At 55.9% G+C, this 14,877-nt stretch overlaps 1 protein-coding gene across 1 annotated transcript in view; it reads left to right on the forward strand.

Annotated features, from left to right (window-relative positions):
* Positions 1-3,051: 3,051 nt before the first annotated feature.
* The window catches only part of LOC146869676 (endoplasmic reticulum protein SC65-like), a 123,159-nt gene continuing 111,333 nt past the window's right edge, over positions 3,052-14,877 (forward strand). Inside the window, exon 1 of the mRNA XM_085609966.1 lies at positions 3,052-3,894. Within this exon, the coding sequence (XP_085466092.1) occupies positions 3,421-3,894 (474 nt within the window). The 5' untranslated portion in view covers positions 3,052-3,420. The remainder of the gene's footprint in view (positions 3,895-14,877) is intronic.

A 14,877-nucleotide genomic window follows, 5' to 3' on the forward strand; every position in this document is an offset into this window, starting at 1 on the left:
AGTATGCTGGTTTTGCAGAGCAAACTTGAGAAGTAAAATTGCATTAAGTGACATTTTGAGATAGTGGATATTGAGGGCAAATCACAGCGCTGTGGGCCATCATCCCGCTCCATGGGTAGAAGCTGTGGCTCCCCTGTGATCCTGGGCAGGCTTGGGCTGAATGAGCCTCCAGTGGAGCTCCAGTATGAACAGTAGAGGTGGCCAATCCACTGAGAGCTTGATTCAGATGCCTTGCTCTGTCTCAGCTAACTACATGCCAAAACAAGTCTTTTCACGCGAGGCGATGTTACCTAGTGGTTACAACTGCAGACCGTGCAGCATGGGAAGCCAGGTTTGATTCCAGACCTGTGATCCTGTGAGCCCAGGGAAATGTACCTGGAGAAAAAAATGTATAACATAGTCTGTGTTTGCGGTGAGCTGCTCTTATGCCCTTAGATAAAGTTTGTGAAACTATCAAAAATAGAATGTGAGTTCTGCCTAACCCCATCCTCTAATCTCATCCTCCAAGAATTAAGGAAAAGCATTAACCTTGCAGGTGCATAGCAAGGAGGGGAGGGGGGGAGGTGGGGGTCCGCCCCAGGCGGCATGAGTTTTCGGGGCAATGGCCTCACCCCCCTCCCGCTCTTACCTGTGGCCGCGCAGGCGGTGAAAGCAGGAATTGATCGACACCCCCCACCCCTACTCTTACGGCCGCCGCGGGACGGCAACGGCTCAGAGCACCACGGATGGCAAAAGACCTACCGACGCAACTGTAACTTTGATGTCAGAAAGTGATACCTATACACTGGCCCCAATCCCAGGTTCTCGGTATGACCAAATTGCGTAATCCTACGCAAATACTTTATTTCACTGAGCATCCTTTTTAGGTCTCACCTGACCCAGCGCATGCGCAGGTCTAGTGAGACATTTAGTAGGTGGGTTTTGAAAGTGCTACCCACATTTTTGTGCTGGCTACAAGCTACAGTGCACGATGGCGTGCACGCGCACAGCTGCTGCCTGCATTCCCCCCTCCCTTCTCGCCCAGCCATCTGCCTTTCCTGCGCCAGTCTTCAGCACCATGCCCCTCCCCCCGCTGCTTTAGCGCGTCATCGCAATCACTTTCGCTTTCAGAGTGATCACGATCGCGATGACTTACGCTTTTACGGGACCCTGCTCTGCCTGTTTTTCCCTTGTCCGCTGTCCCTGCTTACACGCTCTGTCCCAGATTTCTTACCCTTTCTCTGAGCTTCCTTTTTGCTTGCTTCTCCAGTTGATGCTTTCTTTCCCTGCCTGCTTGCTTTCTCTGATGATCCTCTGTCCCTGCTTGCTTTCTGTGCTTTCCCCCGATTCCTTGACCTGTTCCCGATTCCTTGCTATGTCTGTGCTTGCTTTCGACGACCCTTCTCTGTCCCTTCTTGATTTCTCTGCCACCTCTGTCCTGCTTGCTTCACTGTCGCCGCGTGCATGTCCCTGCTTTCTACCCCGCTGCTGTCCTTTTTTGCTCTCCCTCTCCTTACTTGAAAAACCTGCCCTTACAGTTCCCTGGTTTGTCTTCTTCGACTTACTCTCCCGCCTCCGCACGTCCTCCCGTCTTTGCTTGCTCTTTCTTGTCCTTACTTGCTCTCTTGGCCTCCGGACGCCCCCTATCCCTTTCTAATCCCCTTTTCTAGCTCTCCCCTGTCCCTGCTTGCTCATCCCTGCTCTGCCTGTCCTCCCATGTGCAGCGCTCCTGCTCTTTCCTTCTCAGTCCCTCTGTTCCTTCTCTCACTCTCCCTGCTGCCCCTGTTGCTATACCTCCTCCTGCCTGCGGCTGACTGCTTTCCGTAATCCGGCCTCTGTCTCCAACCCAACTCGTCTCCCCCTGGAGAGATCTGATGCCAGCCAATCGTTCTAATGGTACTCCTTTCATCCCCTTCCCTCTGTGCCTGGCCAGTAACAGGCATACGCTGATTAACAAGGAGGGCTGGGTGTAGTTGTGCCTACTTTGCTGACCTACCTGTGACCTTGCATGCCTGCGACAGCCCCACATGGACTGGCATACACAGATGCCTAGTCTTGATTCCACCTTATCCCGCTTTCTTCCACCAACCTTCACTTCCTGTCTTTCAGTCTAATTTTTTAGGTCTCGCAAGAGTGATGAAACATCCACTTTGACTTGCGTATTCACAGAACACCCAAGGGGGTCTATGAGAAGTCACTAGAAGAGCTTGCTGAGAAATTATACCCCTGATACACCAACCACGTAGCCTAAAAAGTCTTATAAATACTTATATGGTCCCAAAAGCGAGACCTATTGTATATGCCAATGCTTGTTGTTCATTATCACGAGTGCACTTTCAAACATGTGAATTCAGGATGTGCGCTGTTCAAAACCTCTAGTGTTTGATTTAATAGCCTTGTTGCTCCACGTATAATAGAATGTACGCCGCATGTAGGGAGCACATGACCAGGGCCGGCCTTAGGGCAGTGCGACCGGTGCGGCAGCACTGGGCGCTGTCCTGGAGGGGGTGGGGCACTGACCTCAGGGTCAGCTCAGCTGGGTTTAGCAATAACTTAAGATTTAAGAGTACCTGCGGCAGAGTTCCTTGCGCTGTCCAGCTTTTAGGCAGCAATAAAAATGTCAAGATAACTCTTGAGATTAATGTTCCTGCTAGAGAGAGAGATTCCAGCTTCATCTAGTGGCAATTTTGACTCGCCATAAAGTAGCGCAGAGGGTTAATGTGCCTGCTGCAAAGAACAGATCTGCATTTAAAGTGGATAGCTGAGTGGATTAGTAAAGCCAGCCTTTAGCAGCACTTTGAAACAGATTTAAATCGTTTCAAGGCTCGGCTTGAACACAGGCTTTTAGAGCCAGAGGCGACCCTTGGCTCGGCTCGCCCTGTTCATTTGGAGGCTCGCCCACCTCTAAATGGACGGGTGTATTTATATCTCCACAACTTCCTTGGGTTTCTTGGAGCACTAAGACCCCGCAGAATCCCCAGCTCATCCTCCCTCCCACCTTTTACCAAATTTGGGAACTGGAAAAAAAAGTTCCAGATGTGCTCTAAAACCTTTTTTTCCCCAACTTTCAATGAACGGAATTTTCGAGCCGGGTGCTACGTGCAGGGTAGCGTGTGCTGGAGACAGGACGCAAGAGAAAGAAGACAGGGGCATGAGAGGGCGGCAGAAGGGGGTCGGGAGCAGCACGAGAAGTGACAGCAGGGCCAGGGCAGTTCAGCTGCACCGAGGCAGAAGCAGCAGAGAGGGGGGCAAGGGCACCCAGGGAATAATGAGTGACACCAAGCTGGTGCCTCAAAAGTGACAGAAGGCACCAGGGCCGGAGCATAGGAAGTGCCTGGTGGCAAGAGGTGCCCCAGGGGGCAGCCAGCAGTGGGTGGACCCTACGGGTGGGCTGCAGGGGCACCCTAGCTTCAATAAGGTGTTACCCCACAGCCAGCTGCCATGCACCCCCAGACTCTCCTACATTCCTACCGAAGCGCCCGTCTAGCCCTACTCTGGGCTCTGCTGCTCTCACTGGCGCCCCTCTGCCCCCGGGCTCAGTACGAGAAGTACAGCTTTCGGGGCTTCTCCCGGGCGGACCTGGCGCCCCTGACGGCCACCTACAGCCTGGCGCTGGAGCACTACGAGGGCGAGAGCTGGAGGGAGGCGGTGCGGCTCCTGGAGCACAGCCTGCGTCTGCACCGCCTCCTTCGGGACAGCGAGGCCGCCTGTGGCCGGGTGTGCGGCCCGCGGGGGGCGACCCGCACCTCCGAGCCCCTGGAGAGCTGGCACCGGGAGCTGCTGGCCACCGCCGTCTGCTGGAGGGAGTGCAAGCAGGGCCTGCCCGCCTTCCAGGTGCCCTACCCCGGCCGGGACACGCTGCGGGACTTCCAGCGGAGGGAGCCCTACCAGTACCTGCACTATGCGCTCTTCAAGGTGAGTGCAAGGATTCTAGGCGCTATTGGAGGAGCACACAATGGATGCAGCTCTAAGTCACAATGGACTTTCGAAGTTCTGTATAGACACCTTGACGTCTGTGTATTATTTACTGGTGCTGTGTAGAGTTTCCAAGAGTTGGGAGCTTTGTGTGTTCTTTTATGTGCTGCATAAGCTCGAAGTGAACTTCCCTTAAATACTTTAGAATCGAATATTCGCTATTTGGAGTGGCACACATTTCTGTATACTTTAGTGGGCACTCCTTCTGCCATGTAAATGTATTAAAGTCCCAGTATATGAGTCTTAAGGTAACATGTGATTTGTAAGCATTATAAAGCTATCTGATTAATATATGACAAGCGCTTCATAGGTGCTTTGCTTTTAAGGCCTTGCTAAAGACAGCTTTAGTTGTCTACAACAGCTGTTGTTCAGAATCCATCAATGTATACATAGAATGGCTTTGGCTACGCCCTAAATTAGTAAAGCTCTAACGCCTCATACTATTCTGGGCGGAGCCTCCTTTACATTGTTGTGCATGAGGAACTACTTCACATCTTCAAGGTACACAAAGTCGTCATACATGCATCTCTTTATCCAGTATGTACAAGTTATGCAGAATTGTATTTCTTATTTCTACTGCAACACATTATTAATTGCCTTTGTCAGTGCCTCAGTGTTAGCCTGACCCGAAGATGGCACCATTGTTCTCTTACTTTAGGGTGCCTGACACCAAGATGGCAGCACATAATGCCAGACTTCTATCTGCTAAAACGCATCCTAGCGGCTCCCTCTCGCCATGCTACTGGGATGATGTCTGGCTGCGCCTTTTCATCCTGCTGCGAGGCTGCTGATTTATCTCTTCTCTCCAAGATGCTTCCAGCTCTGGATCTCTCAGACCTGAGATGCCCATCTATCTTTAGATGTACCTGTTGCATTGTTAGAAAGGATAGACGGACCGGGAGGGTCGGCCGGGGTCAGGAGGAGAGGTCTCCGGGGAGAGCCGTCTCCAGCGATCGTACAGATAAGTAACTTCCCCCCCACAGACAGATACCACACAAGGATAAGGTTCAGTGTTCTTTATAAGCACTTCTTAAGGTACGGTTGAATGGTACAAGGAGGTCTGGACTCAGGGGTCCCCTCGATTCAAGTCTCTCAAAGCAGGGTAAGGGGTAGCGGGACAGTCTGTCTACCAGTCAGGTAGTTTGGATGAGAAGATGATTAGCTCACAATCCTCGAGCTTAGTTGGTGCGGGCCGCGGCAGCGCCAGCAGGTCCCGGAACGATGGTCGATGTACGGTCCGCGGCAGCGCCAGCAGGTCCCGGTGAGGGTGGTTGTTACAACGGGCCGCGGCAGCGCCAGCAGGTCCCGACGAGGATGGTCGTTACAACGGGCCGCGGCAGCGCCAGCAGGTCCCGACGAGGATGGATGTTGTAGAAGGCCGCGGCAGCGCCAGCAGGCAGGACGATGGTTCACAAGAGCGGGCTACGGCAGCGCCAGTAGTCCGTCAAGGCTGAGTTCTCTCGGTGTCTCTCGACTCCAGGATACAACTGCCTTCCTGCTCCGGAGTTGCCCCAGTTATAGGGCAGGCGCTCTTTGATGTCCGGACCCTCGCACTTGGAGGTCGGAGGGCCCGGGATGAAGGTGTCCAGACACCCAGCAGGGGGTGGAGCCAGCGCCTGGGGGAGCTGGGGGCGATCGGCACCTGGCGGGGGAAGAGCTCTTGACACTTCGTCCTCCCATTGACCTGCCAAGTGGTCCGCTCACCTCCTGGGTGGATGGTGGTGCCGGGATGTCGGGGCCGGTCAGGCCCGGGGTTAGGGTCGGGGCGAGGCCACGCGGCCTCGTGGTGCAGGGCCCAAGATGGCGGCTTGAACCGGCCGGGGAAGCCGGTGGGGCTGGGCCCCGTGATGAGTAGAGGTCCGAGGGTAGAAGATCCGTCGGGAGACGGGGTACGGGTGCTTTTCGTGGGTTATACCTGGTGGGCCGGAGCTCGGGCCCTGTCGTGCGGGGAGGGAGCAAGCCCTTCGTGTGGCCTGTCCAACATGCATCCCCCCCAGCTGAAGACGGGGAGAGTCACCCATCTCCTTGGGGACTCTCTTCGTCGAGGCGGAAAAAGCGGGACAGGCCATCCGCGTTGGCGTGGTCTTGGCCTGGTCGGTGCTCCACAGTGAAGTCCATTCCCTGCAGGGAAATGGACCAGCGCAAGAGTTTTGGGTTCTCCCCCCGCATCTGCATCAGCCACTGCAGGGGTCGATGGTCGGTTTGTACCCGGAAGTGGGTACCGAAGAGATAGGGCCGGAGCTTTTTGAGGGCCCACACCACTGCGAAGGCCTCCCTCTCGATGGTGCTCCAGCGCTGTTCTCGGGCCAGGAGACGTCGACTGATGAAGGCCACCGGCTGGTCATGACCTTCGGGGTTTAACTGAGAAAGGACGGCTCCGATGCCGTGGTCGGAGGCGTCGGTCTGTACCATGAATTCCCGACTGTAATCGGGGGCCTGGAGCACAGGGGCGGTGCATAGAGCGGCCTTCAGCTTCTCGAAGGCCGCTTGACAATCGGGGGTCCAGTTAATCCGCTTCGGCTGGTTCTTGGACGTGAGACCCGTGAGGGGCCCCACGATGCTGCCGTAGTCTTTCACGAACCGCCGGTAGTAGCCGGTGATCCCCAAGAAGGCTCGGACCTCGGTCTGGGTGACGGGGGGCTGCCAGGACTGGATGGCAGCAATCTTAAGTTGTAGCGGGGCCACCAGCCCGCTTCCCACTTGGTGCCCAAGGTAGGTCACAGACCCTTGGCCAATTTGGCACTTGCCGGCCTTAATTGTGAGGCCGGCCCGCTGGAGGGCCTGTAGGACCTCTTGGAGGTGACGGAGGTGGTCGGGCCAGTGGTGGCTGTACACAGCGATATCGTCCAGGTAGGCAGCGCTGAACTCTTCAAGCCCCGCCAAGACCTGGTTCACGAGGCGTTGAAACGTGGCGGGGGCATTCTTCATGCCGAAGGGCATGACCTTGAATTGGTAGTGGCCATCGGGGGTAGAGAAGGCTGACCGTTCCTGAGCCCTGGGTGTGAGGCCGATCTGCCAGTAGCCCGCTGTTAGGTCGAAGATACTGAGGTAGCGGGCGGCCCCCAGCCGGTCGATCAGCTCGTCTGCTCGGGGGATCGGATGAGCGTCGGTCCGGGTGACAGCGTTCAAGCCCCGGTAGTCGACGCAGAATCTCAGTTCAGGTGCGGTGCCGGGGGCAGCGGCTTTGGGGACCAATACAACCGGACTGGCCCAGGGACTGTCCGAGGGCTCGATGACCCCGATTGTGAGCATCTTGGCCACCTCCTCCTGTATGCAGGCCCGTACCCGATCTGGTACGCGGTAGGCCCGGTGTCGGACAGGGGGACTGTCCCCGGTGTCCACGTCGTGCAAACACCAAGGGGTGACCCCGGGGGTGAGGGAGAACAGGGTAGCGAACTGCAGCAGGAGGTTCCGGCAGCCCTGGCGTTGCTCCGAAGTGAGGGTGTCAGAGAGCCGGACCCCGTCCACGGAGCCGTCATTCTCCTGAGTCTTCAGAAGATCCGGGAGGGGTTCGGAGTCTTCCTCTGCCCCACTGTCCGTAGCCATCAGGAGGCTGAGTTCTGAGCGCACAAAGTGTGGTTTGAGTCGGTTGGTGTGGAGGACCCGAAGGGGGTTCCGGGAGGTCCCCAGGTCGATGAGGTAAGTGACGGGGCTTTTGCGCTCGACCACTTTGAAGGGCCCCGTCCACTTATCTTGCAAGGCACATGGTTCGGTGGGGGACATCACCCATACTTGTTGTCCAGGCTCGAACTCAACGGAGGAGGCATTGTGATCATACCACCTCTTCATGTCCTCCTGGCTGGCCTCGAGGTTCGCCTTGGCCATCTCTCTGAAGCGCCGGGTCTGATTGCGTAGGGCCAGGAGGTATTTGAAGACGTCTGGAGGGGTCTTTAGGGGGGCCATCTCCCAACCTTCTTTTACTAGGCTGAGGGGCCCTCGCACAGGGTGCCCGTACAGGAGTTCGAAAGGGCTAAAACCGAGGGACTTCTGGGGAACTTCGCGGTAGGCGAAGAGGAGGCACGGGAGTAGTACATCCCACTGGCGACGGAGGGGCTCTTCCAATCCCCCAATCATCCCCTTGAGGGTGCGGTTAAAACGCTCCACTAGTCCGTTCCCTTGGGGGTGATAGGGGGTCGTGAATCTGTAGGTGACCCCGCATTGTTGCCAGAGGGACTTCATGTATTTGGATATAAAGTTCGTGCCTCGGTCGCTGACGACTTCTCGGGGGAAGCCTACCCGGGAGAAGATCCCCATTAGGGCCCGGCCAACCACCGGAGCGGTCACGGTCCGTAGGGGCACCGCCTCGGGGTAGCGGGTGGCATGGTCCACCAGTACTAAGATGAACCTGTGTCCTTGTGCCGTGCGGGGGTCCAGAGGCCCCACGATGTCTATCCCCACCCTCTCGAACGGGGTGGTGACCACAGGGAAGGGTTGCAGAGGGGCTTTCAGCTTCCGACCACTCTTCCCGCTGGCTTGGCATGTGGGGCAAGATCGGCAGTGGTTCAGGACGTCATTCCTCATCTTCGGCCAGAAAAAGTGGGTCACTAGGCGGCTGTACGTTTTATCTTGGCCCAGGTGTCCAGCCAGGGGGACATCGTGGGCCAGGTTGAGCAGAAAGTCTCTGAAGCGGAGAGGTACCACCAGTACTCGACCGGCCCCCAGCTCGGCGATTCTTTGCTCGCTGTATAGCAGGTCGTTATCCCAGTAGACCCAGTGAGTTCCGGTGGAGTCCCCTGCGTTCTGGGCGCTGGCTTGTTGGCGGAGTCCCTCAAGGGAGGGACAGGTCTGTTGTTCCTGGCGGAACTGTGCTTGGGTGGGCCCCCCCTCTTGTCGTCACTGAGCCAGGTCAGGAAGGTCCTGGGGTTGCGCGTCCCCTTCGGCCGTCGGGTCTGGGAGGCTGGCCTCGTCGGTGTCTTCTACTGGGGCGACTGGGGGCGGAGGTGCTGGCCATTCTGGTTCTTCTAATCGAGGGACGGCACGGGCGGCCATGGACCGGGTGGTTATGCAGGCCCAGTCCGGGAGGCCCAGCATCCCCAGGTGCTCTCTTCTCTCAACGGTGGCCCACGGGGAACTCTCGAGGTCATTTCCCAGGAGGCAGTCCACGGGGGCATCGTCCCGGACCGTCACCTTCAACAGGCCGGAGACCCCTCCCCATTCGAATGGGACGCAGGCCATTTGACACAGACTTTCAGAGTTGTCTGCCGAGCGGACGGGGCAGAGAATGTTCGGCAGGATCTGCTCGGGCTTCACCAGGTGACAGCGGACGGCCGTCACACTGGCGCCTGTGTCACGCAAGGCCTCGGCTCGCTGTCCATTAATGGTCACCCACTGACCATATTTCCTGGTGTTAGCGGGTAGGGGAGCCCGCGGGACCATGTCTCTTCCCCCTAAGCACGCCAGGACCATGGCGGCCGGTTCCCACTCTTGCTGGGCCGGCTCATACTCCTCTGGTTCCTCCAATGATCGCTCTTTCCCCAGGGCGGTGGCAGCTACCTGGCGGGGCTTGGGTGTTTGGTTCTGCGGGCAGCTCGGGTCATTGGCGTAGTGGCCGACTCGCTGGCATCGGTGGCACGTGACGTTGGCTCGGACCCCAGGACGCCACGGGGGGTTGCCCCGACCGGCCGGAGCCGGGGTGCTGGCCACGGGTGTTGCGGGCAAGGCGTCTCTCCCTCGCCCCTGGCCCCCTCCTCCTCCCCGAGGACGGTGCTGGCCTTGGTTGTTTCTGTTCTGTTCGTGTGGCCCCCTCCGGCCCACTCGGGTGCTTTCCCATCGGTCTGCTTCGGCGGCGAGCTGCCGGGGGTCAGTCAGCTTACTGTCGAGGAGGTGCTGCCTGAGCTCGACGAAGCAGTTGTTTGACAGGTGCTCCCATACCATCAGGTTAAAGAGTTGTTCGTAGGTGGTGACCTGGCTCCCCTTTATCCAGCCCTCGAAGGCACGGCTGAAATAGTTCACGTATTCTACCCAAGTTGTACCTGGGATCCGGGTGCAATCTCTGAACCTCTGGCAGTACATCTCGGGTGTGAGGCCGTAGCGGGTGAGGAGGGCAGCCTTCATGTGGTCGTAGGACGACATTTGGTGATCTGGGAGCTGCAGTAGGGCATCGCGCCCCTCGTTGATAAACCTCCCCCAGAGTCCGGCTCCCCAATCGCTCCGGTCGATCCGGTGGGAGGTCATGGCGATCTCGTAGGCTTTAAACCACTGTTGTATGTCGTCTTCTCGGACATACTCGCGGACAACATCCTTGGGGATGTGGACTTTTTTCTCGATTGGCCCCGGGGTGTGTGGTCGCTCAGGCACCCCCAGTTCTTTATTCTGTTTCCGAAGTTCTATTTCCGCCAGTTTGCGCTCGTGCTCGAGCGTTATTTTTTTCTCCTCCAGCTCTCTCTGTCTCTGCTTCTCTTCTCGTTCATCTCGGAGCCGCATGTGCTCGAGGTTGAGTTTCTGTTCAGCTAACTTGAGTTCCCCATCCATCTTGAGTCGTGCCATTTCCAACTCGTGCAATCTGGTTCTTTCTCTTTCTCGGATCTCCTCCTGCGAGAGGCCCGTTCCCCGCTCCTCGGGAGCCGTGGCGTTCCCCTCTGGTGTGATGCTGCTTTGGTCGGAGGGTCCGGCGACCCCAGTTTCTGCCCACGACTCTAGGGCGTGCTTTAGATCCTCTTTGGTACTCAGGCCGGTGGTAGCAATGCCAAGTTCTATGCAGAATTATCTCAGTTCGCGGTGGTTGTATTCTTCTAATTTCTCCATTTGGAATTTCTCGGTGGAGTTGCTATCTTTGGCTGACATCGTGCTGTTGTCGTGGGGTGAGCTACTCTCTGTACGATTACGCGTTGATTCGGATCGCGCCGCTGGCCACCAATGTTAAAAAGGATAGACGGACCGGGAGGGTCGGCCGGGGTCAGGAGGAGAGGTCTCCGGGGAGAGCCGTCTCCAGCGATCGTACAGATAAGTAACTTCCCCCCCACAGACAGATACCACACAAGGATAAGGTTCAGTGTTCTTTATAAGCACTTCTTAAGGTACGGTTGAATGGTACAAGGAGGTCTGGACTCAGGGGTCCCCTCGATTCAAGTCTCTCAAAGCAGGGTAAGGGGTAGCGGGACAGTCTGTCTACCAGTCAGGTAGTTTGGATGAGAAGATGATTAGCTCACAATCCTCGAGCTTAGTTGGTGCGGGCCGCGGCAGCGCCAGCAGGTCCCGGAACGATGGTCGATGTACGGTCCGCGGCAGCGCCAGCAGGTCCCGGTGAGGGTGGTTGTTACAACGGGCCGCGGCAGCGCCAGCAGGTCCCGACGAGGATGGTCGTTACAACGGGCCGCGGCAGCGCCAGCAGGTCCCGACGAGGATGGATGTTGTAGAAGGCCGCGGCAGCGCCAGCAGGCAGGACGATGGTTCACAAGAGCGGGCTACGGCAGCGCCAGTAGTCCGTCAAGGCTGAGTTCTCTCGGTGTCTCTCGACTCCAGGATACAACTGCCTTCCTGCTCCGGAGTTGCCCCAGTTATAGGGCAGGCGCTCTTTGATGTCCGGACCCTCGCACTTGGAGGTCGGAGGGCCCGGGATGAAGGTGTCCAGACACCCAGCAGGGGGTGGAGCCAGCGCCTGGGGGAGCTGGGGGCGATCGGCACCTGGCGGGGGAAGAGCTCTTGACACTTCGTCCTCCCATTGACCTGCCAAGTGGTCCGCTCACCTCCTGGGTGGATGGTGGTGCCGGGATGTCGGGGCCGGTCAGGCCCGGGGTTAGGGTCGGGGCGAGGCCACGCGGCCTCGTGGTGCAGGGCCCAAGATGGCGGCTTGAACCGGCCGGGGAAGCCGGTGGGGCTGGGCCCCGTGATGAGTAGAGGTCCGAGGGCAGAAGATCCGTCGGGAGACGGGGTACGGGTGCTTTTCGTGGGTTATACCTGGTGGGCCGGAGCTCGGGCCCTGTCGTGCGGGGAGGGAGCAAGCCCTTCGTGTGGCCTGTCCAACATGCATCCATGCCATCTCGCTGCCAGGGCCGTGCTGCTTTTCAGTGCAACCAGTGCCTATGAAGCTCTCCGCCGTGCTACTTCTCATATTAAGAGCATCCCTAGGCCCTTGTCATACTGATGCTGGGCCTCTCACATCTCACAGTGACAAAGCCAACTGGGCTGGCTTGTGACGCAAGTTTGCCAGCCAGATCTATTGGCTTTGATAATGCTTGCCATTTTGTAAGGCGTTTTAGCACTGAAACTGCAGTTTACTTTTAATCATTTGAAGGAACAACACATGGGGCCTTATTTAGAGTTTGGATGACTGGATACACTGGCACAATTGTGGAGGATGTCCCATCCGCCCATTGCTTAATTTGTGAATAATGAAGTGCCGGGGCCCTCGTCAGGAGGCCACTGCAGCCTACACCACCCATTGCCCCTGCGAGCCCTACCAATGACAGTACCAAACCAGCTACTAACCAGCACACTCCTACAAGTGTGACACCTCAGACTATTCAAGGCCCCAAAGCTGTAAGATTAGTATGGGTGGAAGGTGATTGTCATTTTCAACATATACTGAATTAGTAAACAATGTTGTTGTGCTCACTCTAAATCGGGCAAACAGCCCACCATGTGGCAGACTGTCATAAGTGCTGGCGCTGCATATTAAGTGCCAGTGCCAAGCACAGTGCCCACCGTGTTACAAGTACATTATAGCCTAGAATCTTATAGTAAATGAAGATGGGATAGCTGCCTCTTATGAAGGCCCATAGTCTCTGTGAGCATCTGGAAACATCTCTGCTGTGAGCAACTGAAAACCAAAGATACCCTGATTCTATATGCGTATCTTATATTTGTACAGCGCAAGTCCAGCTGGCAGGAAGCAGAACTTTCTGTAGGGTCAAAGGTAAAGTGAGCAGGTGATTTGGAGTGGTTGGCTTCCTCTTCTGAGGTAGTGTTTCAAAGCCTGGAGCAGCGGTGGGGCTGTCTTGGTTGATATGTAGACGTCGATTCAGATTTTGGGCACAAGGATGGTGAAATCCTGTCACTTTATCATTATTATATGTTTACTTTTTTGCACTCTGTGTCCTGGCCACACTGGCGTTGGTGAGCTCGTCCATCAGGAGGTGCGGTGCCTGTTTGATGACTGCTTGGTCAAGATGGTGCTTGGTGGGGGCGAGGTGTACATATGTGTCCAAGTCTGACATATCCTCGACGCCCTGTTCAGACGGATTCAAGCACTTTCTCTTCTGGATTGTTTACGTGAACAGGCGTCAACGCACGAGAACAGATGCACATTGGGAACAAAGGAAGCACATATAACCGATATGCAAACTATTTAACTCTCATCTTGGGTTCTGGAGGAGTACGGTATTTGCTGCAAAGTGCTTCATCACCTCCTCAATTGTAGTAAGCGCTATACAATTACAATTTCCGGGTCCAATACTTTAAAAAAAAAAGTTAAAATAGCGTCTCTTCAACAATTAATGTCTATTAGTGACACCCATGCACTTTATTTTATTTCACCTTTGTACCAAAAGAGAACACATTGCGTTATTACTTCCTGAGTTATGATTATTATTTGACACAAATACCACATTTTTTTACATTCCTACAATGTCCAGTTGAGTTTAATTGATTGCGTTTTGTATCCCCCAAAGGCTGTCTTCCGACAGCAAATAAGCCCTGCGGCTCGCACCTGCGGTAAGTGTGTGGGCTGAGCTCAGAGTATAGGGTTTCACAGGGAGAATACAAGGGGGCTTTTGTAAGCCTCAGCTGCGTGTCTCGGTGCCACGCCCACTGTGTCCACGTGTACTTTCTTTCACACACTTCACATTCTGTGGGACACCAGATTCATTCAGGCGCCTCGATGCCCTCATTGAGAGCGGTGCTAGGCGCGTGAGGGGAAGGAGGTGACAGAATCATAAAGGCGCATTCATTTTGTAACACAAGTTGTTAAAATATGTTGATTCTTTCATGATACTGGAGCCGATGTGTGAGACTTTAGGTGAGCTAAAAAACACTTAAAGCTGTGAAATAAATTTCCTATAACAAACCCCCCTGCGAATTTTGACCTTAACTGGCGCTTATCACACTAAGCTCTACCAGCCCATTTAGTCACACTTATAACCGCACCGCACCCCCACCCCCTCCAACTCTCTTGTCTTTTAACACTTAGGTGGCTGTACAGTGAGCAGTGTTCTTGTAGCGTCTGTTTCTCCCCCCCCCCCCACCCCACACACACACACACTTTCTGCAATGCCCCCTTCTCTGGAATCCGGAGGTCAAAGGGCAGCAGCACAGACCTAAGGGGCGCATGGCAGTGTCTGGGGATGTGCGGTGCACACCTACCCCCCCCCCCCTCCCTCCCCTGCAGACAGGAGCCGACGAGCAGAGCTGGCCTCTTCTCTGCTGTTCACCCCCTCCCCCGCCAGGCCAGAGCTGTAGAGGGGGAGAGGGGGGGGGGGGCTGGGGGGGATGCCACGTCCCACATCGAAGGACCTCACGGCTTTAAACTAGGGGTGGGCGGAATTTGCGGAATTAACCTTCGCAAATTATCGCGAGAATGTTTAAAATTATCGCAAACAAGCAGAAATATCGCGAAGATGCGGAAGTTTTTTTCCGGCATGTTCGCGCGATTTTCTGCATGGTTGCGGGTCGCCAACTTACCCATGTGGCTGCTTGCGGGCGCGGCCATCTTGTTTTGAGTTGTTCTCGCGGTGCATGATCGCGAGAAGAAAGACGTGATCGCGCGACGCATGACGTCACTGCGGGCGCGAACTGTCGCGAGACAGCGCAAATGGCTAAAAACAATACAACATCTCATGGAGAACGCGACCGGATCAAGAAAACTTGTCGGCGAACGCAGGGATTCAGGTAAGGCGATCGCGCGCGCGCGAGAATGTATCATTTTACAGCGCGAGCAAGAAACAAATTATCGCCAAGCTGCGGAAACCGGAATTTTTGACATTTTCG

This window comes from Triturus cristatus, chromosome 1_1, assembly GCF_964204655.1.
Source record: "Triturus cristatus chromosome 1_1, aTriCri1.1, whole genome shotgun sequence".
Lineage (NCBI taxonomy): Eukaryota > Metazoa > Chordata > Amphibia > Caudata > Salamandridae > Triturus > Triturus cristatus.